Below are 26,981 nucleotides of genomic sequence, written 5' to 3' on the forward strand. Positions count from 1 at the left end.
AAAAAAAAAAAAATATAATAATTACCTAGATAAAAATGGTATTGATGATTACATGCAGAATTTCCATGTAATTCAGCGCAGGTAAGGTTTGAACTGGCAAATAACCAATGAATGATCAATTTCCATCACATTTTCCACGGGGATTAGGCTAATCAAATGCATGCACCCTACACTTTTTGTTAAAAGTTAAAATGAAGATTTTTGGGATTTGTAGGATACAAACTCTCCGTTTGACTTCAATACAAAACAACATTATTATTGGAAGAATTTAACTACTACATCATAATTGTTGTTCAATTATGAGTATATTATATATGGGTAAAACTTAGGTACAGTACTTTAGGTGCAGTACCTTAGGTTCCCTTCTTAAAACGCTGACACGTGTCTCATTAACATTTTCATTAAACGGCGTTAAAGACCAACTATCTCCAGTTTGAAAATTCATCTGAAGCACGAACCAATTTGCACAGGACCCAGCATAAAACCATTGAATTATTGAAACCCAAACATAGACAGTAGACCCGTTAAATTATTGAAAGAAAATTTAGCATAGAAAAGGTAGATCAAAGAGAGAGATTACAAGATCTAAGAGGGTTAGAGAGAGGGAATGAAGTGGAGATAAATCAAGATGAGAGAATGAAAGAGTAGCTGATCCACCATGGTTAGCTCCCTCAAGCTTCTCTCTTAGCCCAGACCCAAAACAGAACAAATCGGTGAATAATAAAAAGGAGGAAAAAAAACATGAAAATAGTAAGATTAAACTAAGACCCATAATGCATTATTGAAAAAAGTTGAAAACTTTGATTACTGGAGAGTACAAACTGAAGCTTCGCGGTGGATTTCTTCATAGGGTATGGGACAGGGAAGGTTAAAGAAATCAACTTTCTCTTCCTTTGTGGGCTTTGGATCCTCCTTGTGCATGTGGGCTTTGGATCTTCCTTTCTTTGAATCTAGTGCTGCCATTGCTCAGTTGTGGTGATTTGGTTTGCAGAGAGAAGAGCTTGAGAAGCCGTCCATGGTGGGCTGAAAGACCTTTGGCATTTTGCGTTTCTTTGATTTCAGGGAAATAGATTTTTTTTTTTTTTTTTTTTTTGGGTGATTAACGCCGTTAGCTATGGTTATTAAATAGACACGTGTCAAAATTTTAAGAAAGGAACCTAAGCTACTGCACCTAAGGAACTGTACCTAAGTTTTGCCCATTATATATCATATATAATAAGAAACAAATAATAATTTTTAATACATAACAGCTCCAAATTTAATAGTCTCTACGCAAAACTAGCCAGTGAAGGTTGAGGCTCATGATTTTTTTTCACCCTTTCAAATTTTGTTATGTGTTTTAATGATCACCGAAAGCCACATCACACATGAGATATATTAGTCTAACAAATTCTCGGTTTACAGGTTTATTGACTAAAAGATAAACACAAAAGATCTCAATTATTATAGAATGAATGAAAAGACAGTGTCTTTTATTTTTTATAAAACTTAATTTGCACTACCACTCGATAAAAGTAATAGAATATTCAAAAGTTTATTCCACTCATTTCTTTCGTATGCAGTATGGTAGCTTATGAATATATAAACACCAAATAATGGGTTCTGTATGTAATCACATATATTAATTTTATATATATTGCATGCTGTGGGGTCCCGATTTGTGGCCCAAACCCAAAGTATAGGATATCTCGACCCAATGAGCTTAATACAATAAATTTGTAGAGAGTGGGTCAAAGAACTAGGTTCAATAGCATGTGTTGGGCCTTGGGCCTTATTCAAGGACACTTTGCGGTCCAAGGATAGATAAACAATAATGAATATATAAAACTCAGAACTTCATGAGCGAGCTACGAGTGAGAATGTTAGGGAAGGTAAGTCGAGGAGGAGTATCTCCTCGACTAAGCGAAGCAGAGGTCAGAAAGATTGTCCTGTCATCTAGGGTGACATTCTGAGAAATTCTATTGATAAAGATATACGTTATGAACGTACAGGACAACTGGGAGGTGGGAAATATCTAAGAGAAAACTGTTTCCACTGCATTGAATGTTCTGCAGCTAACCCTCTGACTGCATTAATGAGAAAGTGATACCTGAACAGTAGTTTTTAGCCTTACAGCTATTCTTCAGAGATTTCAAGAAGGTGCTGATGTGACAGGGATCAACACCAACATTTAATCTACACGTAAGGGGTAGAGATGAAGGCAAATGGATAGTATAAAATAGGAAGAAGGCCATGAGGGAGTGGGATCGAAAATTAAAGAAAATAATACTGTAGCACTAAGGAACTGTACTTGTAATCAAATTCAAGAAATATATATAAGAATTGATCTCCTCGGATTGTACCAAGGACTATTTTTCTTCAGTAAACATTAGACTATCTCTACCTTATTGTCATTTGGATCCATTACAATTGCAAGCCAACTCATTATAACCCAGTTTTTCAACCCACTCTCTACAAGTTCATTGTATTAGGCTCTTTGGGCCTAGGTCTTTTTAACTTTTAGGCACAGGATTCAAACCGTGCCCTTACAATTATATATGTAAATCCTCCATTAAAATCTTAGTAAATCACAGTCACTTTAAATATTACTATATATAATTTCATATTTAAACACAATTATAATAAATGTTTAATGCTAGAATATATAGTGTCATATACAATAACAAATGTCTATTCACAACTACCATAATTATTAAATTTAATATTTAGACAAAAAAATGAACGAAAAACAAATTATATTATGTTTAACTTGTAGCTTTATTGACACTTCCTCGTATAAAATGGTTCAAGTTGCAGAGTTAGTAAAATATTGTAATTGTCTTAAAAAAAAAACTTGTCGCCAGTTACTATCCAGTTACATATGTCATATATATCTATCTACGAATGTGAAATTTTTTATGCATATGTCACATCTTAAAAAAAAAAAAAATTATACTTAAGTAGTGTTCGTTTGGGGACAACTTATTTAGCTGACCTGAAATTGATTTTTTTTATTTTTTATTTTTTTTTCTGAAAGTACGGTAGAGAAAACTAAAAGTTAGCTGAAATAGTACAATATGACTCATAAATAGTACCAAAAAGTATAATAAGACCTATAAATAATAGCAAAAATAAACGAAATAATAAAAAAAATTGATTTTTTCAATCAATGGCAAACTCAAAACATAGTATAAAATAATTTCTCAAGACTTGTCAAGATATTAATAAATTTAGCCCGAAGGTCTCACACGATATATTTTAGTCTTTAGCAAATTAACATGATACCTAGAGACAAACATCCTAATAAAAAAGAATGAAGAAAGAAATTAAGTGTGAGTTTGGATTGCGTTCCAAACTCATCATGTTTGGCGTTTTCGTTTAGTTCTGTGTACGGTTTATGAGATTTAGCTGTACGGAAAAACATAAATTATTCATTATTTAAAAACTGTTCATGGGACCCACGGATACTATTTATCATTTAAAAATTATTTTACTACAATATTTTCATCAATAAATTTTTAATTTTTAACAATAAACGGTATTTAAATAGATTCTAATATGCCCTTAAGACCGAGAAAATTTGTCTTAAAGAAAAGGTAGCATGAACGTGGATGTGAAGTTGGCAAAGTTCAATATGGCTAAGGAAATTAATTAATTAACTGCGTAATACATGATGTAGGTTTGGTTGTACATGTTTGATTTGTGAATTTTGTCCCTTTTTTTAATCGCTGCTTCACAGACAGACAGACAGACAAACAGTATCTTTGAAAATTCAAAGAAAGAAGATTCATGGAAATAGATTTACAATCAGCCAGGGCCAACCCTCACCCACCTTCACCTTCCTCGTTTGCACGTACAATGCAATCCTATACTATGGCGGCATTGATTTGGGCACTGCCCATTTCTATAATTGGACCTTCTTTTGTGAGTGTGAACTGACGATAAAATCCTTGACTTTGCCTTTTATTTTGGTTATTAATAATAAGTCATTAATCCTGTATTCGTGTAACCATATATAGCATATGTTAAAATTGAATTTGTTCCAAACAGTGAAAAGCATATGGGGCCATTAAGGCTATGGGAAACTTTGGTCTTATTATTCTTAATTTGACCTCTTTTTAGCACATTGAGTTCAAATATTTCCAATTGAGTTTTTTTTTTTTTTTTTTTTTTTTTTTTTTTTTTTTTTTTGTGGAGAAGAAGAGTATAATAGATTGAAATTTTGGTTGGCTATTTAAAAGACTTGGTTCTTTTTCAATGAATTGGAATCTTATTTAAAAGGTTCAACTAGAATAACCCGGACCTGCTTAAAAGAATCCAATAGCCAAATTATAAATTTCTTATAAATTCAATTATATAAATTTTAAAACATTATACTAATGTGCTTTGGATTAACTGTTTTTCCAGTTGTTTATTAATAATTAAGCTAATTGGCTCAAAAAAAAAAATTAAGCTAATACTCTTTTCAAGAAAAAGATAATCTAAATTACCTTACATTTAATCAGTTTTAAATATGTAGAATTCAAACTATTTGTAAAAAATTAAATATTTTTTCTGATTATTATTATTATTATTACTATTAAACAGATGTGAATTACCAGAAAAATTTTCCTTGATTGTTTCCAATCCGAAATCAAATATGTTTTCTTTGTCAAAAAAAAAAGAAATGTGTTTGGATTACAAATTATAAAGAAGGGTAATTTTGGTTTGTAGTTCATAAAAGTGTCATAGGACAAACCAATGATTTGGGTGCCCAAATTGGTATTTAATTTAATTTAATTTATTGTGCGAATTCCAAAAGGAAAAAGAAAAGGTGTCTAGGTTCATCCCCCCCTTTCGCTTTCAGCACCAAAAATCCAAATTTTCTTTCTCTTATTACTTCCTATAAAGAGTACCCTCCCTCATTCTCATACTCAGAACTCATTCTTCTATCCAACTCAGAAATTTATCATTGATCCACAATTCCACATCACTCCACCTTTTTTTGTTTAAATTCAAAAATCTCCAATATTGTATTTGTACCCACTAAGTCACTAACCTCCATTATTAATTTAAAAAATTAATACTTTAACAAAAACATCCACTCATTAGAAAAACAGAGAGAAAAAGAGAGACAGAGAGACAGAAACAGAGAGAAAGCCATTTTGGTGAATGGCTTCCATGGCTGCCCTCTTCATCAAAACTCCATATCCCTCTCACACTCACTCCATCACCAAATTTCCAAATACCCATTTCGCCCCTACCTTCAGAGTCTCTGTTTCCGTGCCTTCGGGTCGAATAAAACGGAGGCTCCGAGTTTCGTCCGGCTTGATTGAACCCGACGGTGGGAAGCTCGTGGAGCTTCTGGTTGATGAGCCTCTCAAGGATTTAAAGAAACGAGAGGCTTTGTCTCTGCCTAGAATCAAGCTCTCAAGCATTGACCTTCAATGGGTCCATGTACTCAGCGAAGGTTGGGCAAGCCCACTCCGTGGGTTTATGAGAGAATCTGAGTTCCTCCAAACGCTTCATTTCAACACGCTCCGACTCCAAAACGGGTCGGCCGTGAACATGTCGGTGCCGATTCTTTTGGCCATCGACGACTCGCAAAAGCACCTAATCGCCGAGTCCACCAAAGTTGCTCTCTTTGACTCTAACAACAATCCGGTCGCTATTCTCAAAGAGTAAGCTTTCTTTTTAATTTTTTTTTTTTTTGCTTTTGCTTTTTCCTTTTTAGAGCTGAGAATATGAGGTTGTTATTGTGTAAATGGAAATGGGATGTTGATATTTTGATTAATTGTGTTGGTTTTATTGAATTTTTGATTGATTAGTTTGCTGTGCTTTGAGCTATGACTTATTAGTGTAGATGGTGTGAATTTTGTTATTAATATGTGCTTTGGATTTAATTTGAGTTTAATAACAAATATTTTGATTTTGGTCATGTGTGGAGGTAAGCTGCTTTTTGATATATAGTTGTTTGCTTATGTTTTTGATTTCATTTGGGTGTGAGGTGAGACCTTAGTAACTGTTGAAGCTTATAAATGCATGGGCTTTGCTGTTCTTTATTTGATCTACATAAGAATTAAGAAAGAAAACACAGAGAGAGAGAGAGAGAGAGAGAGAGAATGCTTATAGGCCGCTAAACCTTAAGTCTAGTCCAAAATTGCGTTCAGTCGTTTGTCTTTGGTGCTATGATGATTTTGACAGTTTGATGACTATTAAGTATGTGCAACTCATATGGTTCTTCCTTCGTCCTCTTCTCCCGTATTCCTCTTCTCTTTCTTTTGCATGAATATATTGGTTTAAGAAAATACAGTATGTTACTGTCAATGTGTTTTTTTTTTTTTTTTTTTTTTTTTTTGGGGTGCTTTTTAATTGGAAAGTCACACATCCACCTTACTTCTACAGTGCGGAGGTGCTATTTGAGTTAGAGTACATTGATGTGTACTTTTTTTTATTGGTAAGTTACACGCGCACCCAGTGGTTTTGAACCTACGACCTCACTCACCCCCTAACATGTGCAAGGGAAGGAGGCACCAGTTGAGTTAGAGCTCATTGATGTATACTATTTTTGATGTTATTAATGCATAAATACGATATAAATCATTTTTTTATTATTCAATTCAGTATTAAAAATTATAAAGAATTAAATTTTATAGCTATTCGTTATAACATATACAGCTATTTTGGGGAAAAAAAAAAATTTCAGATATGTTCCTGCCTTTGTTGGTTTTATTCCCTTTCGAAGGTCCCACATCAGTATATATGAAGCAAGAAGCAGGGAATTAGATGTACTATAAGACATAAAATCAAATTAGAAATTTCAACCATGAATCTAGACAGCAAAGTGTCCTTGTTCCAAAAACCTTTCAAGTGAACATTTTTATGGCCATCTAGATTGAGTTTGACCAGTGTAATAATGTTATGTATCGAAGCAGAAGCTAGTCTTTTACTGTGATAATATTATGTCTCAGCTATTTTGGTCATTTGTATTGGTTGAATAAAATCATGAAAGCATGAAAACAATAAAATTAGGACAAATTAAGTCAGAGAATCGGTATTGCTTTTGCACCCGCAATGACCATTTAGGTTCCTTTTCTTCGCTTTGAATTTTCTTCATCAAAAAGACTTTTATCTTTCTTTTGACTTGTATTAAGTTGTAATATATGTTGTCAGTCAATTTGGTTAAAGTTAGTAAATGTTTTAGTTTTGTGATGATTTTTTTTTTTCTACTGTAAAAGATCAGTATAAACAGTTATATTGTTAAAAATCCACCCCCTCCCCTTTTTTTTGAGTTGGTCTGCCACATTACATTTGATTGAGCTCTTTATTACTATTAATTTAGCTCTTCATATGTACTTGATATTTCCATATATTTTACACTTGGTTGATTTGTTTCTCATAAAACCTGTTTGCACTTTTGTTCTGAAGATGGCATATACTTAATTTGTTTTGAAAATTGTATGGTGTTTGATCTGTCTTTTTGCTGAATTTGTGCACACTTCAGTGAATGGGATGGTCTTCTTTGGTTGCCTGTTAATTGCTTCAAGATTTCTTTCCCAATATGAGTAATTTCATACATTTAGGCATTAAATTGCATTTATATTTTCATATCTCTCTTTCCTTGTAACATATTAATGATGTTTGAAACCGTAAGTGAATAGTTTAAAAAGACTTTAGGAGTCTTAGTTGCAAAAGGGAGTTGTAGGTACTTCAAATTTAAAACCAATTGTTCGAAATTTCTCCATTCAGTGGTGCTTATCATACATAGTCCAGGAGAATTTGACCAGACAAAAATGATTTGAAATTATGATACATAGAGATTAGGTCCAAACATGAAAAATGCTCTGTACATTTGAAGTGAATCAGCCCCAAAAAGGGGTGGGTTATCAGAAAAAACTTAGCAATGTATCAATTAGATAGCTAGAAAACAATATAAAATAGATGGGGCAGTGGTCCCAAATCTTTTGGTAAGTTGTTTGTCTGCCAGTTACAATGTGGAGTTTCAGATCTTATATTTTCATCTTCTTTATTAATTCTATCCGTGCTATGGACATTCTTACGAAGATTTTGACAACAGAATTGAATATTATAAATGGTCTTGGATTCAAGCAATGATATAAAGTCACTGCTATGATTTGTTTATCAGATACCAAAACTTATAGAATTTCATAAATTTGTGTGGTGCCAGTTCATTCTAGTCAGTTGCTTGACATAACTTCTAATGTCTTCTTGAAATCATGGCCTTTCAGTATTGAGATCTACAAGCACCCTAAAGAAGAACGGATTGCCCGAACATGGGGAACCACTGCCTCTGGCCTACCTTATGTTGAAGAAGCTATAGCAAATGCTGGAAACTGGCTGATCGGAGGTGACCTAGAGGTTTTAGAACCGATCAAGTACCATGATGGCCTCGATCGTTTTCGCTTGTCTCCCTCAGAACTCCGTGAGGAATTTACAAGGCGCAATGCCGATGCAGTGTTTGCGTTTCAACTCCGAAATCCTGTGCACAATGGTCATGCTTTGCTGATGACTGACACTCGTCGTCGACTACTTGATATGGGCTACAAGAACCCCATCCTCTTGCTTCATCCACTGGGGGGCTATACAAAGGCAGATGATGTTCCACTTAGTTGGCGAATGAAGCAACATGAGAAGGTGTGTATTCCACTATGATAGTTTGATTCCATAAGCATGAGATACTTGGATTTGTTTTTTGTCAGCTCCTTTAGATTAGGAGTGAAGATGTGGGGGGCTAGAGTTGTATACATTTAAATGTTCTATACAGTAGATGGGGATTTATGTAGTTTTCATAAAGATCCAAAGTGTTGAAAGGGTATTCACGCTAAAAGATCTGTATTCAATTTCCAGCCTCTAGCTAGTACTTCGTTTGATTTATCTAATGCTTCCTCAGGTGCTTGAGGATGGTGTTCTTGATCCAGAGACAACTGTGGTTTCCATATTCCCCTCACCAATGCACTATGCTGGTCCAACTGAGGTGCAGTGGCATGCTAAGGCTAGGATTAATGCAGGGGCTAACTTTTACATTGTTGGTCGAGACCCAGCTGGCATGGGCCATCCATCTGAGAAACGTGATCTGTATGATGCAGATCACGGTAAAAAAGTATTAAGCATGGCACCTGGACTGGAGCGGCTAAATATTCTTCCTTTCAAGGTATATCATTTATCTGATTGTCGATAATTTCCATTTATATGGCACTTGAAATCCCTGGTCATCATCAATTGAATGCAATTGCAGGTTGCTGCATATGATAAAACTCAGGGCAAAATGGCATTTTTTGATGCCTCAAGACCACAGGATTTCGTTTTCATATCAGGCACCAAGGTATATTTTCTAAATAAGTACTGCCAAAAAACTTTGTGATAGTCATTGAGAAAAGTGTGGCTGAATCGATATACGTATCATATCAACAAAACTTGTGTGCATTTTACAGATGCGGATGCTTGCAAAGAACAAAGAGAACCCTCCTGATGGATTCATGTGCCCAGGTGGTTGGAAAGTGCTGGTGGAATACTATGACAGTTTGGTTCCCACAACCAATGACAAAGTTCCTGTAGCTGTTCCAGCTTAGATGGATATGTTTTATAAAAATGTATGTGGCTCTGTGATTGGGAGAAACTTTAAAAAAAAAAAAAAAACCTTTTTATTTCTCCTTGCGGTTGTGGGTTCCTGACCCCAAAAAAACTGTGTCCAGATCTCTAATAAAACCATGCGAGGCACTGGTACAGAGACATGAAATTCGCCTCCATTTGTAATTAGAGCACCCGTCTTTGCATGTTGCACTGGTGCATTTGTGCATGCGGGTGCATTGTATTATATTGTGATTTGTGCTTGAAGTTAGATTGCGTGAAGCCTTTGGTGGTGGAGGAATCACTATCATCATATGCATGGATAGAAACCCCAATTGCAGATAATCATTCAGCTTTCAGAGCTGGAAACCACAAAAAGGTTTTTCAATGCTGAAATAGAGCAATTGCAGAGAGTATATAGAGGCATTGGCAGTCATTTGTTTTGTTTTCCTTGTTATTTTTCCATATGATTTCGGCTGTTCTAGATTATGATTTTTTAAATAATCAAAACCAATCTGGTTAATACATGCAAATATGCAATTAGTGAAGTTTGATTTCTCTTTTGAAATGTAAACTTTATTGCAAAGTCATTACGAAAAGTTTCTCAAAACCAATCTGGCTGGGATTATACTGTTTTCTTTTATTGGGATTGCTAGAGATGCTATACTTAAATGGCCATTCGATGCTTTTTAATTTTTATTGGGAGTGTCCACTTGGTTCAAGGAATAATCATCCAAATTGATCACTTAACTGAAATGAAATTAGCATAACATAATAGGAATCAATATTTTTATGTGGCCATGCTGCAAGTCAGTTGGCTTGGCAACATAAAAAGGCTCCAAAAGTGACATCAAATGAATAAACAATTTAGGTTAAAGTCAAGAAAAGACCGAAAGAAAGCAGGTGTCCAAGTCCCATAAAAAAGGGGTGTGCGTGTATAGAATTAAAAATGAAAAAAAAAAAAAAATTTGTGTGCCAAGTTAAATTATAGTCATCAAAGAGATATTTGATAGATCTTCTTTCCTTCTTGTGCTCTTCCCTCTTGGGGGGCTCACGGAGTACATTGCAACTATCCATTTAAATAAAGCTTTAGAGCAATCACAAAACTTGAGGGAAATAGTTTTCCTTTGTTTTTCCGTAAGATATGAAAATGAAAAATCATATATATGCTCACAAAGATCTGAATGTACAACTACATAAGACTGACTAAACGAAAAATGCATCCCTTTTATGAGAATGCAAAAATTGATTATATTTTGTTATAAGGAAAATTTATTAATCAAGAAACGAAAAGAAACAACAAATAGTACACGGAGTGTAACAAGATTACAAAAAGTGCAAGATCTAGTAAACTAGTAAAGGAATGACCACTCAAAGTAGCCATCCACTCATATAAAGTGTGTAAGAAAACCAGCTTCATCACCATCATAGGTCGCTCAATTCCTTCAAATGTCCGGAAATTCCTTATAAATTATTTGGCCCATCCAGATGATAGACTCTTGGAAGCCTAAGTGGGTTTGTAAGTCTGGTCCTGGTCCACCCGGACGAAGGAGTAATATAGAACAACCATTCTATGGGAAACCTTTAATGAAGGCAACCCACTATTAATCTGGAACAAATTGAAGAAAATGAACCTAAAAATATCTGTTGTACAATATAAGTAATTTTTTACAAACATTGTTACAGAATCATTAAAAGTCGGTTAAAATGAATATTCCACATCTGTACAGAGGCAAGCCAAAATTCCCAGACCCAAGCTTGGTTAATTATTTCTATCTAGACTTGGAAGTTCAAATTTTAAAAGAAAATGAAATGAATTAGGCTATTGGTGTTTACACAACTTAGAGCATATATCAAAATAAGAAATTGGAATCAAGGAGATTATTAGAATCAGTAAACCAAACAAAAATGCGATTAGGTGAAAGTTTCTCTTCCAAAGAAATATCAGTGCAGCCAAACAAAGCAAATTACATAGCTTTGTATATGTTGTTAGTAATAGTAGGTAGAGTTTGAAGAGAACTTGTAAGTAATAGGAAGGTGAAAAACACAATAGTTTTGTTTTAAAAAAGAATTAATAGATGATGATATTGATAGTCTTACAGAAATGAGAAGAACATTCGATCCGTTTGAGTTGAGTTGGATCGAATCGAGGAGGAACTAGTGGAGCTATTGGCTATGGGCTATGGCCCATCACATTCACACACAAAATGTATGCAGGATATACTTTCTCCCTAAACTCTCTCTCTCTCTCTCTCTCTCTCTTTTGGTGCTTTCGCGAACCGGTTGCCGAATTTTATATCTACCTTAGTAATGGGAAAGAGGACCTCTTTTATTCTATTTTAAGTTAAGTTAGTTAACGGATTTCAGGCATCTGTTTTAGGAAATATTTCTAAAAATATTTAATTAAGAAAAAAAAATGTAAGATTTTTATATTGGACAAAATTTAGCTATAAAACTAAATGTAACATAAAACTACAAACTTACTTATGAAAATAAACATTACTACATATTTTGAAAATTTAACAGTTAAATTGCATATTCTTTACTTTTTTTTTTTTTTGTTGAGAAAATTGCATATTCTTTATACTCTTAATACATAAGTCAAATTTGTGTCAATCGGATATTATTTACTATATGATCTATAAGTTTATATTTTATACATAATTTTAAATTACAAAAACTTGCAATTTAAACAATTTATTGATAACATAACTATTGGTCTTTAATTTTTTTAGAAATTTTGTAAGTATGAAGAATATAAGAAGAAGATGTGATCTAATGGTAAATTTGTCAAAATTCACCTTTAATAAGAAGATATTGAGTAAGGTTGTAGCTTAAGTTGTAAGTGTAGTGGGCCTTTTTGTGGTTAAAGTGGGCTGGGCTACCTCCTGGGGTATTGGGCCCGAGTGTTTTGAGTAAGGGAGTTGAGACCAGTCTAACTGTAACTCAACTTGGTCCGGCTTGTGCACAAACTATGCCTCCTCTACCAGGAGTACGCTTACGGTGGGCAGAACTGTTTCAAATGAGTTGCGGCAGGCAGATATGATAATAATAATAAAATCAAATACTTGAGATCTTTATTAAGGTGAACAGATAACCTTACTTAAGAAAAAAATAATCACAGTTTTAACAACAATTATTTTATAAGGAAAGTAAAGGGGAACAAGTGGGTAGTATGTGAGTTGATTGAGAGAGTAAATAAATTAGATCAAGTCTGATCCGCAGGACCAAAACCAGAGAGGGAAGAACACCTCTTCTCAAAGTGAATAATCTCTCAGGGAGATCTTGCTGTGGAAAGTAATCACTTTGAGGGAAGTGGGCCTAAATGGTTGGTACACAGGAGCACCTTCTGTTTTAGAGAGCAAGATTTTGAGAGGGAGAGAGGGAATCAATTTATTGGTGCATGCCTGCCGTTATAAATCTCTATATTTTTCTTTCCCTTTTCTAATATTCCCCTTTTTATTATCTTTTTTCTTTCTTAATCCTTGTTTATATTTCCTAACTTTCAAGTTTTCAGTGCCGTGGTGCTTATTCCCCCCATTGTTCCTGTACACGGCAAGGGCCTCTTTATAGAGTCTGTCGTGACCGGATTTTACTATTTTAGCCCTTAACCACCTTTGTTTGATCTGGGTGTACCTACCGACCACCACTGGCCAACTGTATGCCACTCTTCATTGCTAGACAAAAGAAAACTATTTTATTTGTTTGTTTGTCGTGACACCCTTTCCTGCTACGGTATGAGTGCCTTCTTTCTCCTTATCTCTCATGGCATGTACCTAGTGGTTCCAGCTCAGTTCAGCCCATTTGGGTGGTATGTCATCTTAGCAGGACACTTCCCCCAAAAGAGCCCTAACAGGAACCTCAAAATAGGTTTTCCCCTCTCCTCACCGCCAAACCATGCACTCTTACCTCTGACCCATGACCTCATCGTGTCCTGTATTGGCTGGGTACAGGCTAGTGAGGTCTGGGTCTTGCACGTGCCTCTCTTCCATGTATGTCCAAAATCTACCTGCTGCTCATGCGTCTGCCGTGATTGGTTTGCACAGTCTGCCGTTTGTTCTTGACCATTTTTCTAGTTTTCCTTTCCTTTATGGCTTGCCCTATTTAGGGCTGGGCCTTGCTTAATGGTGGGTTTTGCTTTTTCTTCAACCCACCCTTCTTCCTACTACTATCTCCTGCCATACCACTCTATCATTCCTGCTGCGAAGTTGTTTTGTTTCAATTTGGCTGGGCCCTTTTGGACCTGCTATTTATTATTCCCCTAATGGCCCAGCAAGACCATTGGTTTTTGTGTTACATTACTAGCGGGCTCCTGTGTCCCATTTGTTTTCCCTTGGGCGTCCCGAGCCCGTTTGCGTTCCTTGGACTTCCTCGGCCTTTTTCCTAACTTCGCATTACCATGGAATTTTACTGAATTCTTTGGGCTTCCCCGGCCCAATTATGTTATTCTTCATCCTTGGGGTTCATGGACTTGCCATCAACTCCTTACTTTCTTTGCTTTCATTACTTTGGGCCTGCCACGACCCATTCTCACTTTTCCATATCATATACTGCCTATGGTTTGCTTTTTCTCTCTTTCTGGGCTTCTTTAAGTCCATTTACCTCTTCAAAACCCATTTGTTTATCTCATGGGCCTGTGATCCATTATTCTTGCCGTTTGGGCTTAATGAGTTTTCCATCCGTTTGCCAACTCCTTTCTGTCCGTGTTGCTGGGCTTCTCCCTTCCACTTGGGCTTCCGAAATGGCCATCAATAGTAAGCTACAACCAATTTTGTATCTAAACTTTATCTTTTTATATTTTCCATAAAAATAGTATCAAAACTTTTTAAAAATAATCTATTAACAAATGCTTTTAGAGTACTTGTTAATTAGACCAAAATCTTATGGTACAGGCAAAATTTGAATCTATGTTCTTTATTTGACGACAAAAAAAACTTTACTAATTAAACTAATTAAAATTCACCTTTCAAAATGAGCACCATGCTTTTTCCCAACAAAACCTAAGACATTGCAAGAGTGCTTGGTTGGAGGTCAAGAAAAGAAAAGACAGTAAGACGGTAATGGAGCATTTGACCACAAAAGTCATGTTTGTCTATAAAAAATGTCTATTCAAGTTTTTTAATTTGTTTTCTCTCTTTTTGAAAAAGTTTAGGGATAAAATTTTTATCACGATTTTGATAAATTGCTTGATTGTAAGTGATAAATGATTACTTTATTATATTACAAATTGCTTGGGAAGAAAACCAACATCGGGACATGGAGTAGACTTGGTTCTACCGTTCTACTATGAAATCTGCGAGCAAGAGCAACGGCCAAATCCATCATCTCCAAGAAATTTTACAACTTGCTGAATGCTGACTATGACTAATGAAGAAAAAAATGGTGGATTCATCCAAGGGTGATTATCCACTACTTACAATTAACAACTTTAACAAATTATGAGAAAATTTGTATCCATAGAACTGTCATGACTCATGAGTATCAAGACTTAACATTGTTTAAGTTGGAATGAAATGGAATCAAGAAATAAAGTCTCAATTATTTTAAGATATTGGAAAGAAAGTATTATTTTTGAAAAATCAAATATAATTACTCTAATTTCTTTGTAATTTCAAATTGTCAATATAATTTATTTTATTTTATATCCCATGTATAAATATTAGATTGCCAATATTGAATATGTTAAAATATATATATATATATATATATATTAAATGCATGAGCAATTTTATAGAAAGAAATCCAACAAATTTTACTAAGACAAATCAACAACAATCTTTAGGAAGTAAAAACTTTTTTTTTTTTTTTTTTTTGAGAAATATTAGGAAGTAAAAACTTGAGAGACAAATTTATATCAGAATTTTAGGTCGATATTTCTCAACCGCTTAATAAGCTACAGTATTTGGAGCTCTTTTATACTTGTGATGCAAAATTATATCACCACAGGGGGGGAAGAGAGAACAAAAAGAATTTAGGAAAATGTAAATAAAATTACATGGGATGTTCTAAAAGCCAAAAAAAGAAAGAAAAAAAAAAAAAGAGAAAAAAACCCAACTCATAACAGTTCCATTATCTTAAAAAGGCAATGAGAAGGATGCGTGGTCTAAATCAGCAATTACAAAACAATTGAAATGCCTTCCTTTTTGGGAGGAAGCACCACATTCTTGTTTCCAGGGAATGCATTCCGAGAGATGTCTACCAAGGCCTTGAAACTATATGGTTCATGCATAGACAGTTCTGACAAAACTTTCCTGTTCAGTTGGATGTTCTCTTTCATTAGTCCATGCATGAAGTTTCCATAATTAACCTGATAAACACAAACAACAAGAAAATCATAATCTCACCTATGAAAAAATATAATACAACAAAAAAGAGCCAGTAAAATCAATGTCTACCCAATTTATTCAAATATTCGCAAAAAATTTGAAAACCACTCAACAGAAAAGAATTTTTCCTTTGCAGACAAGAAGGGCAAGATCTACATTTGAGCCAACAGTGAAGAACCAGGGAAAATTGGACTTGTCCACAAGGTTACATAATGTTTCTCCAGCTCATTACGGTAAGAGAAGCAACCATTGATATATATATATATTACACAAAAGAATTACCAATCAAAAAGAACCATAACCATAACCTGTTCATTCCATAATTCACAACTTTCTCATAACATCAGTACACCAAACCAACATGTTAACCACACTACTTTCTCATGATCATATTCACAGAAGAAGACCTTGATCCATGTAGAAAACCTATTATATAGGGGTGGGACCATATTGGTCCACTCCAATTTCTCATATGCCATATTCCTTAAATCAGGCCTTCACTCTCAAAAGGACTCAAATCATGGTAGCAGTTGTTGTCACACCACAGAAGACACTATGAAGCGGTGTGCAGCTTTTGCAGTTTTGAAATCTTTTCAAATCGTATAGCCATTTGTAAACGAAAGGCGTTAAATGCTACAAACCCAAAATCCCACTAGGCAGTTATAAAGCAAATGGAATGAGAAATGAAAAAAAAAAAAAAAAAAAAATCCATAGACCACCATATCAAGAATTCAGAGAGTAAAATCCAAAAAACAAAAGCTTATAAAACAAATATTAGGGAAAAAATTTCAAGTTTCAAAACCACAACCATAATGCCATCCAAAACTAAAAATAGATGGACATTTAAATAAATAACCTTAATGTAAAAAGACACACACACACAGAGAAAAGTCCAAAGTTGGTAAAGCAGACCTAGCCAAAAAGGAAAATCAAAGAAACAAACACAAACATAACTAAACCAATTAGAAGGGGATTGCAATTTGCAAATCAATATGGTCTGAATTTCTAAATAAACCAAGCTAATAACAGGGCATCAAATTTATAGGTTTTCAAGTTTCCAATGAGCTTAATATGTCAACCACTTAATCTGATGCCTCTATTTAGACTCAAATCTTCAAATTTATTGAATTAGGCAATAACAGGCCAGCCCTTTAATTCTATGCTAGATGTTCGGTCCATGATGGCCAATTAGGATACCTGTTCTATTAGCTTCATTAAGCTTTCATTATAGATCTTGCTGCCAATGAGTTGTCCAGTAATGTGATAATCTTTTCATCCAACTCGTTTTGGAAATAGTTGAAAAACTACTATCAGGAAACCATCTCACCCATGGGGAGCATACCATGAAAATAAAGTCTTTATATGCAGGAAAATGGAGCAAGGGTAAATCCACTCATTCATCAATATACACACATTCCATATTGCACAATTCTGACGCATATTAGAAGTCTCTGGTCTCCTATTCCAGAAAGTTTTTATTACTTACATCTAGGAAAATTAAGTGGAATGTGAAAAATGAGCTGACAGTTTCTTTAGTGTGAAACTTTTTTTCTCATGGACAGAATTAGGGTGCTAAATTTTGGATTCTTAAGGATCAGCTCCCCACCCCCCCTTTTTTTTGTTCCCAAAGTTTTACAATTTGGAAAGTTCAATTAGATGTTTTAAGCTGATGTCTCTTCCAATCAGGTTGCCTATTTAATAGCACCACCATTGGGTCAAATTTATCATGATAAATATAAACTTAAATTATTTCAGAAACTATATATCTAATTATATATGCTAAAAAGAACCATCTATAAATAGGAAAAAAATAAAAAGATAACAGAGGGTGAGTGGTATTACCCATCAAGAAAATAATTTGGATCACAGCCTTCTAATAACCTGTCCAAGTTTTCTTTAATAATAATATACACCAAAAGAGGTTGGACATTGGTGTAATGGCAAATGCCCTTTGCCCAAGTAATGCGTTATGGGTTTTAGTCTGAGAATCATTCTCTCCAAAATTGGGGATAAGGTTATCTACTAACCACCTCTCTCAAACCCCACAAAAGTGGGGAACCTTATGCATTGGTACAACCTTTTTATTTTTATTTTTTATAATATTATACACTAGAACTATTGAAATTATACATTCATAATTATAGAAGAGTAGAATCATTTATCATAAGGGGGATATACTAGAACGAAGCAGATATCAATTAGGTTCACCTAAAGGTAAAGGTACCCGTAGCAAATATCACAATTCGCAAAGGGGTAAACTCTATCATTACGTGTTCTGTGCAAATGGTAAAACAAGTTCCCATTCCAATTCCGGTTTGCATATGACAATGATTGATGTTTCAGAATTCATCAGGTCAAGGGTTGGCTGTTTTCTTATTTTAATAAAATTTTCATTACTTATAAAAAAAATACATCAGGTCAATGCTTACAATACACTAATCAACATATTCATTTCCACATAAAAATGAGTAAATACTTTAATTCATAAACTAGATTACTAAAGGGAATACATATATTTTCTGTAACTCTAATACAACTACACAAGTATCAAGGACATTAGGATGCTTATCATTTTACTCAACAATAGCATTGAGATCACCATCAACAAGAAAATAATCAGCTACTCAGGCTTTAACAGCTTGTTTGTGATCAAAAGGTCCAAACAACAATCAAATAGATTGAATGTATCTAGCTTAACACAAAACACAAAGCAGTCCAAATTAAATCTACTAACTTATAAGCCATTTAAAATCACTTGCAACATTTTTTTTTTTGATAAGTGTCCAGGTGAAAATAAGATATTTATACCTAATAATTGCAGGAATTCCCAAGCAGTTATTTTGCTTGATAAATATCATGTCAGTGACTTCCCAGTTCAATCAATCAGTTTTTCAACATCATCAGCCTATCAACTTGAGAGCTTCAAATCCAGCTCTAAATAATTTATTTTCCAACTTTTTCATCTCCTCAATCATAATACATACAACAAAACTAGTCCATCTAGGGAAATAAAAATGGTCTCTTGATTTCTCATATCTCAACACGTACTCTTTCAATACAGCTACATGAATATATTCAACTTGGCCCAACAAAAGTAAGAACAGAGGATGCTCAGACATAGGATTTTAGAAGGAAGATCATACGCTGGCAATTGTTGCTTAGACACTTGATTCGTCGTCGCCTCAACCTATACATATTGTAATTCAATCCAAAAAAAAAAAAAAAAAAAAAACCCACCATTAATAATCAAATATATATATAAATTTGTACTTTATTGTATGAAAAAATATAATAAAAACTAGCATAATCGCACGCGCTACCTTTTCGATATGGCCTTGAGGAAAATAGAAAACGAGTTCTCCTTGACGAGGAACAGTGACCAAAGGTCCAGCACAAGCATGCCATAGCTCCTTGTATATCGCATCCTCTGAATCTAAATCATACACACCGAAAATGTTACATTACAAATTCAAATGATTAATCAGATTGCAAGTTGATTCAAAATTCAAAACCCTTGGAATTTAGACCAAAAACTTTACCGGTGACAGGAAAACTCGAAGAAGCCATTTTTCTCTCGAAGAAAATTCAACATGTAAGAATCAGGCCTTATTGTATGATCGATCTGTTCTTACTTTTCGAATGTGAGTTACTGAGTTTTTGTTTCAGATTATGGAGATTTGATTAGCTTTCAAGTGCCCCAGTTCGATCTATATTTTATTGTTCCGTATCTGATCTTTGACTAGTAATGAGCTTTTTTTTTTCTTTTTTTTGGGTCAAATTCTATTCGAGCAAAAATTCTCTGTGGCTCAGCAGTTGATCACATTACATCTTTTTTGCATCTGCTTTTGTTGAGCATTATTTTTTCTTCTTCACCCAAAACACTCCGTATTACACTTTTCTGGATAATGTTTTTTTGTAGACGGTTCAGTACTGAGGAGCAAGTGTGGTGGTCTTTGAAGACTGAGCTGACATAGGCAAGAGAGAGAGATGTCAAGGGAGTTGGTGGTAGGACTTTGAATGATGGTGCACTTTCTTTATTTCTGAGTGTGTGTGTGTGTTTTTAATTTATGAATTTTAGATGGCTTTAACATAGGCAATAGATTAAATTCATTGTCTAAAAATTACCACTAGAATTATTGGCTTTACATAGGCAATTAACAAATATTGGGCTCTTTCTGAAAGGGCATCTTGAGAAACTAATAAAATGTCTTGATGACAAAAGGCCAAGCAATGAGTTTTGTAAATTATGCTACCTTTATATTGCCTTATAATTTTTTTATTTTTTTAATCTTTAGTTTAGAAGGCATTACTTCTCTGCAACAATTATTTATTCACTGTTTTCATTGTTTTATTGTTTTAACTCCATAAGGCCCTATTTGACTAGGCTAGATAAGTTCTTTTTAAGCATTCAGCTGTTTTGATGTCCTTATATTGGTATTAATTAGATTACCAATTTAAAGTGGAGTTGTTAAAACCTGTTGGTCTAGATATTTATTTGGGATCTCTTTCAATACAATCCCTATTAAGACAGCCTTTTTTTTTTTTTTTTTTAATTTTTAAATATATTTTATTTTATTTTATGGGTCCTATTAAGACAACATTGATCCTGCATTGTCTCACATTTTAGCATTATAAGGTCTTGGAATCTCCCTTGGGGGCAGTTGCGTGTCTAACATGTTTGTGTGAGAGAGAGAGAGGCTTATAAATTAGCACGTGGGTGGAATTTACACTACCAAGAACTATTAGTTCAGTTTATTGTCAGTGTGAACTAGATGATTCTTTTCCTTGGATTTAAAATGATTTCTTGTTCATTTACTTTGAAAATTTTCAAGCATGGAATCCTAAGTTACCTCTATTTAGGATTCTTCCTGTTCATCCTTGGCTAAGTTGCCTTGGTAATGGTGGAAAGAGAATTCATAAAGCCTACTATGTACAAACATCTTTGAAGACATGTTTGTACAGCTCTATTATTTAGATACAATTATTAAACATTGCTTTTCATGTGTTTAAATTTTGGGTAAAATACTATTTTGGTCCCTAAACTTTATTAAAAGTTTGTTTTTCATCCCTAATCTTTAAAAAGTTCTTTTTTCATCCTTAAACTTTGTAAAGACTTTTTTCAATAGCTTAGAGACAAAAGTAGAAATGAAAAAAGAACTTTTTTCAATAATTTAGGAATGAAAAAAGATATATTTTTTTTTAAGTTTAAGGATAGAAATAACACATTTTCAATAGTTTAGGGACAAAATACAAACTTTTCAATAGTTTAGAGACAAAAAACGAACTTCTTAAATTTTAGGGATGAAAAACCAACTTTTGGTAAACTTTTTCTAATTCTTTGTTCCCATCAATGCCAATGAGAAATGTTCTCGAGGCTTGAAGATGGGTTTTCTAATTTTTTATATAATTTTTACATAGGCTATAAGTCATCTTCATTGGGTAGGATAAGAAAGAAAATGGCGGATGAGAATCAAGTGATTACTTGCCACACTGTTGAGGCTTACGAAAATGGTATTTTGACTACTATTCTTCGTTTTTATTTCTGTGTGTGAGTGTGTATTGTCATTAAAAGGGCTTTTGTTAAAAACTAAGCCAAAAATACATTTATACACACACAAAAAAAAAAAAAAAAAAAAACAAGGAAGCCAAAAATACAAAGTGGGCATAAAATGTAATAGGTTAAGCAGGTATCAATAATAAAAAAATATATCTTCATTGTAGATGATTGTAGGTATTTGATGAAGAGCTTCATTTAAAGTGACTGACATCATTCATTATGGAAATTTAACCTTTGGGTTAATGCATTAGCAAAACCTAACTACTTTGGTTGGAAAATTATGATTTTTGTATTTACTCTTGGGAGATTTTGAACAACAGATTGTATCTTTAAGTCATATATAGGTTCAAAGAATCAATATTAGTTACATAGATAAACATAGATTGTATCTTTAAGTCATATATAGGTTCTAAGAATCAATCTTAGTTACATAGATAAACATTGATCGGAGGAGTTTTTATAATTCATTTGTTAATTTTGTAGATTATTTAAGTTTTCAATTGTAATAAAAATTTTATATGAATGTGATTAGCTACCTTTGACATTTATTTTTATTTGTAAGTGTTGTAATAAGCGATGATGATTCAAATGGAAGATCTTTCTTCTTCTTTTTCTTTATTTTATTTTATTTTTGCAATCAAAGAGAGTAGCACGTGCCACTGCTACTAGTTTCTTTGTAAAAAGCTCGTTGGAGGAGTTTATGAGGTAAATGAAAGACAACCACAAAACAAAACTAGTAATAAAGATGAATTTGGGCCTAGAAATTTAATACAGAAACTGAGAGAAAGTTGATTCCTATAATTAAGGCTATTTTGCTAGGAAAAAAAACCCTCTTAAATTCCTGCCACATATACAAATTAAAAGTTACAAAATACCGCACATTGCACTGCTTGAGGCTTTAAATTTTATCCGTTTACTGTGCCATCTACATAGTTCAAAACAAAAACACAGTTAAATTGAAAGCGACTGAGGGAGAGAGTCTGATAAACACACAGAGAGAGAGAGAGAGAGAGAGACACAGAGAGAGACAGAGAGAGAGAGAGACAGAGAGAGACTGAGTCGATTAGGCACAGAGAGTGGAGAGAGAAAAAACTGAGAAATCTGTCCACCAACTGTGTCAAGCTGTAAGACGGTCTAGGCCCCTGCCACGTCAAGAATAAACAATGCCTCTGATGGGTTCCTATTCTTTCTCTAACTTTTTTTTTTCCCCACAAATTTAAAGTTAAATTAGTTTTGTTATATGTTTTCAAATTTTACAATTGCGGTTGGATTTTTGTTCCAGAAATTAGGGTTAAGGAAATCAGAAGTATGATATGTGACTATTTTTATTAAATATTTTCGGTAATGGGTTTGTTTGAATTCTTCTCTTTTGGATTAAATCATTCAATTTCTTTCTCTGCAGAAATGAAGTGGAATCTTTCTACAATCTAGAGTCTCTAATTTAATCAAAGAAAAGGTACTAATTTCTTTTCCTAATATTCTCTTCGATTATGGTTTGCTGTCAATTTAGGAATTTGGATTCATGACCCTTTTCCTCTCTATTTGATAAAATCAAGGAGAACCCCTCACAATATGAAAATCCTACCTGAGTTTTAATGGCCTCTTATCTGTTCTGTTTTTTGTAAGAAGGGGGGGGGGGAGTGAAATTGTGGGATTTTGAAATCTGATAGTATGACTTTCTTTATACTAAGTTTATTGCTTTGTAGATTTTAGTTGATTTTTTTTTTTAAAAGAGACTTTTTAAGTCTTGATTTTGTTGTTTTTGATGTTGGGTTTTAATGAGTTTAAATTGTGAAATTTGAGAGTATAATGTTCTTTGTACAAAGTTGATTACTTTGTAGGTTGTGGCAAAGATTAATTTTCTAAGAGATTCCTAAGCTCTGGTTTCGGTGTTTACAATGTTTTGTTTTATTGGCTTTGCATGTAGTATTACATTCTTGAAAGTTAATTAGGAATCTGTTTGATATTGAGAACAAATATTAAACAATAGTAAAAGGAATTGCAGCTAGTTCTAAAGTTTTGTTTTTCTGTTTGTTTCATGTAAGGACACAATTTGTAACGACCCATAATAATGTTGGGTTCGCACGTAAAAAGGCCCAAACAATATCACTTATAGAGCGTAGGTTTGAAAGGTTAGGCCTTGGTCACTGGACGGTAGTTCGGGCTGGCTCCGGTCAGCGAATCTCGTCCGAGGAGTTTGGGGAGCTCTATGCTCTTATTATTCTCCTCGTTTCTAGGACACCATGGCTGGGAGGACGGGTTGTCCCCCCCCCCCCCCCCCCTCTCACACTGCCTCTTTTATCCTTTTATACTGGCATTTATCCTCTCACCTGCGTCCACGTATAAGCTCAATTTCCTAGGACTTATGACCTGTCCTGTCAGCCCATACCTAGAGTGGTTGGGGGTGGTTGTAAAAGCTGAAGAATATGACTCTGTCAGGTGCAGAGTATTGAATGACAGTAATGGCAGCTTTCCCTTTGTCCTTGGTCGTTATACTATCAAGCATCTCCTTCTCTATTGACATTGATATTTTTAGATCTTTTCCCATACTGTTCCTATACCGTTTTTGCCATTTCTTCCAGGGGGACATCGGATATGCCGAGGACAGAATCATCTTCAGCTGCGTCTCAAGACTATTTGGACTTTTGTTACCCATCCTCGGCTCGGGCCTTGGGCCCCAACGTAAAAATGGGCTAGGGCCACAAATTATTGGGCCCCACATTTCAAATTTCAATTATGTTTGTTTGTTTACTTTGCTAATTATGGATTACTTTTGATATTTAAATACCATGAAATATCAGTAAGTTAAGGGGATAATTGGAGACTCTGTCATGTAGTCACATGAGAAAATTCAGTAATTTAAGGCTTTACATGGTACTTTACTCAATTGAGATTTTTTCTTCTAAATTTGTGAATGATGGAAGTATATGATTTACCTAAATTAAAGTGTAATATATCAAATTCTATTACACATCTTTTTTGCATCTGCTTTTGTTGAGCATTTTTTTTCTTCTTTTTTACCCAAAACTCACTGTATTGGGATAATGTTTTTTTTTTTTTTTTTTTTTTGGGTAGAGCCAAAACTACGGTTCAGTACTCAAGGGCAAGTGTGGTCTCTGAAGACTGAGCTGACATAGGCAATATAGAGAGATGTCCAGGGAGATGGTCGTAGGTCTTTGATTGATGGCGCACTTTCTTTATTTCTTTTTCTTTTTATTTTTTTTTAATGAATTTTAGATGGCTTTAACATAGGCAATAGATTCAACTGAGTGTAAAAATTACCACTAGAATGATTGGCTTTACATAGGCAATTAACAAATATTGGGCTCTTTCTGAAAGGCATCTTGACAAACTAATAAAATGTCTTGATGACAAAAGGCCAAGCAATGGGTCTTCTAAATTATGCTATGTTTATGTTGGCTTATAATTTTTTTTTTAAATCTTTAGAAGGCACTACTTCTCTGCAACAATTATTTATTCATTATTTTCAATGTTTTAACTCTATAACTCATTTTTAAGCATTCAATGCTTTAACTCTATAAGAGCATTCACATCCGGTATTTACAAAAAATTCTATTTTACCATCTCAAAACTCACTTTATCATTTATACCATACAATTTTTCAACACTTCCAACATCTCAACTTTTATTTTCTTATTCTACTCATTAAAATAATATATCTACCCAATAAAATAATATATTCCCAAAATATATCTATTCTCTCCCATCTCTCTCCTCTCTCTAATTTTTACCTCTCTTCCACTGAAACCAAACCTGGCAGAAATCACTGTCCAAAAACCATGTAGAAATCCAAACACGGCAAACCCAAACAAAACCCATGGCAAACCCACAGTCCAACGCCGATCTCCACACCACACCCAAACACCGACTACCCACGCCAATCCGAACCCATGCAACCCACGACAAGCCTAAACAAAACCCCGGCAAACCCACAGCCCAACGCTAATCTCCACACCACACCCAAACACCGATCTCTGCGCCAAACCCCAAACGTCGATCTCCACGCCACCACACTAATCTGCAACAAGAGAGAGAAGAAAAATAATGAGTAGGTGGTGGTTTGCCATGGCCGGTGATAGTGGGTCAGGCCATGGTGTGGTAGCTATGGAGTTTTGAGTTTGAAGAGAAGGAGTGAGTGGGGACTGAAAGGAGAGGGAGAATCATAGATTGAGAGATGGAGAGAGAGACGTGAGACAGAGAGAGGAATTGACACAATAAAATATTACTTTTTTGTTTTAGAATTGTGCTACAGTGCAATTCTAAAGGTAGAATTGCACTCTAGCACTATTGCAAAAAATTTGCAATAGTTGAGTTTTACAATTCCGAATGAAGCATGGTTTTTGTGTGAACATGGTAAAGTTGCTCTAGATATGGCATTTAGCATGCCCAGTGCAGATGCTCTTTGGCATTTTTAAATAGCTGGCCTATGAGAAATTAGATTACCAATTTAAGGTGGAGTTTTTGACACCTGTTGGTCGAGATATTTATTTGAGATCTCTTTCAATACAATCCCTATAAAGACAACATTTTTTTTTTCTATAGGTTCTATTAAGACAACATTGATCCTGCATTATCTCACATTTTAGCATTATAAGGTCTTGGAATCTCCCTTAGACAGTTGCGTCTCTAACATGTTTGTTAGAGAGAGAGAGAGAGAGAGTGAGAGAGGTTTATAAATTAGCACATGGGTGGAATTTACACTAACAAGAACTATTAGTTCAGTTTATTGTCAATGTGAACTATATGATTATTTTTCCTCTGATTTAAATGATTTCGTGTTCATTTACTTTGAAAATTTTCTAAGTTACCTCTCTTTAGGATTCTTCCTGTTCATCCTTGTCTAAGTTGCCTTGGTAATGGTGGAAAAAGAATTCATAAAGCCTACTATGTCATTATAATAATATACTTACTGTCATAGATGTGGCAAGTTATGTTTTTGGAGATCTATCTTTGATTTTTGCCTATCTATCCCTCCCTACAAGTTATCCATTGCAATCTTGTCTTGATTTCAAGGTTAATAACAGAGCATTATATGATTACTTTGAATTTTTTTTTTAATTACAGAGCATTTGCATTTCCTTTTCTTTTGATATGTTCTATATGTGATTACTTTGAAAGAGTTTGAGTGACTGCATCTTCTCCATTTAAATGCTTGTTCCATTTTGTTAAGCACATATTGTACAGCTCTAAAAATAGACATAATTTGCTTTTCACGTGTTTAAGTTTTGGGTAAAATACTATTTTAGTCCCTAAATTTTACCAAAAGTTTATTTTTTGTCTCTAAACTATAAAAAATTCTTTTTTCATTCTTAAACTTTGTAAAGAGATTTTTCAATAGCTTAGAGACAAAAATAGGCATGAAAAAAAATAACTTTCTTCAATAATTTAGGGATGAAAAAATGATATTTTTTTAAAGTTTAAGGATAGAAATAAAATATATTTAATGGTTTAGGGATGGAAAATGAATTTCTTAAATTTTAGGAATAAAGAAAAACAAACTTTTTTACTAATTTGTGCTATTTATTGTTTCA

General features: G+C 33.9%; 2 protein-coding genes across 2 annotated transcripts; one reads left to right on the forward strand and one right to left on the reverse strand.

The window, feature by feature from the left end:
- The first annotated feature begins 4,907 nt into the window (after positions 1–4,907).
- On the forward strand, positions 4,908–9,817 carry LOC126689532 (ATP sulfurylase 1, chloroplastic). Its single transcript, XM_050384780.1, has 5 exons — positions 4,908–5,639; positions 8,208–8,613; positions 8,870–9,130; positions 9,215–9,301; positions 9,411–9,817. The coding sequence occupies exons 1-5, from the start codon at positions 5,131–5,133 to the stop codon at positions 9,546–9,548; spliced, it is 1,401 nt and encodes a 466-aa protein (XP_050240737.1). The 5' UTR covers positions 4,908–5,130; the 3' UTR covers positions 9,549–9,817.
- An 8,870-nt stretch (positions 9,818–18,687) lies between these two features.
- On the reverse strand, positions 18,688–19,907 carry LOC126689537 (auxin response factor 2A-like). Its single transcript, XM_050384785.1, has 3 exons — positions 19,412–19,907; positions 19,193–19,305; positions 18,688–19,059 (listed from the first exon to the last, which is right to left on the reverse strand). Exons 1-3 carry the CDS (start codon positions 19,437–19,439, stop codon positions 18,934–18,936), a joined length of 267 nt encoding a protein of 88 aa, XP_050240742.1. The 5' UTR covers positions 19,440–19,907; the 3' UTR covers positions 18,688–18,933.
- Between the last annotated feature and the right edge of the window lie 7,074 nt (positions 19,908–26,981).

The sequence above is a fragment of the Quercus robur genome, chromosome 6 (genome assembly GCF_932294415.1).
Source record: "Quercus robur chromosome 6, dhQueRobu3.1, whole genome shotgun sequence".
NCBI classification, from domain to species: Eukaryota; Viridiplantae; Streptophyta; class Magnoliopsida; order Fagales; family Fagaceae; genus Quercus; species Quercus robur.

Coding starts and splice junctions, on each gene's coding strand:
- LOC126689532 (XM_050384780.1), top strand. CDS start 5,131: ATGGCTTCCATGGCTGCCCTCTTCATCAAAACTCCATATCCCTCTCAC. Junction 5,640..8,207: donor CCGGTCGCTATTCTCAAAGA/GTAAGCTTTCTT, acceptor ATGGCCTTTCAG/TATTGAGATCTACAAGCACC. Junction 8,614..8,869: donor GAATGAAGCAACATGAGAAG/GTGTGTATTCCA, acceptor ATGCTTCCTCAG/GTGCTTGAGGATGGTGTTCT.
- LOC126689537 (XM_050384785.1), bottom strand. CDS start 19,439: ATGGCTTCTTCGAGTTTTCCTGTCACCG. Junction 19,306..19,411: donor TTCGAGTTTTCCTGTCACCG/GTAAAGTTTTTG, acceptor TGTATGATTTAG/ATTCAGAGGATGCGATATAC. Junction 19,060..19,192: donor CTCAAGGCCATATCGAAAAG/GTAGCGCGTGCG, acceptor CAATATGTATAG/GTTGAGGCGACGACGAATCA.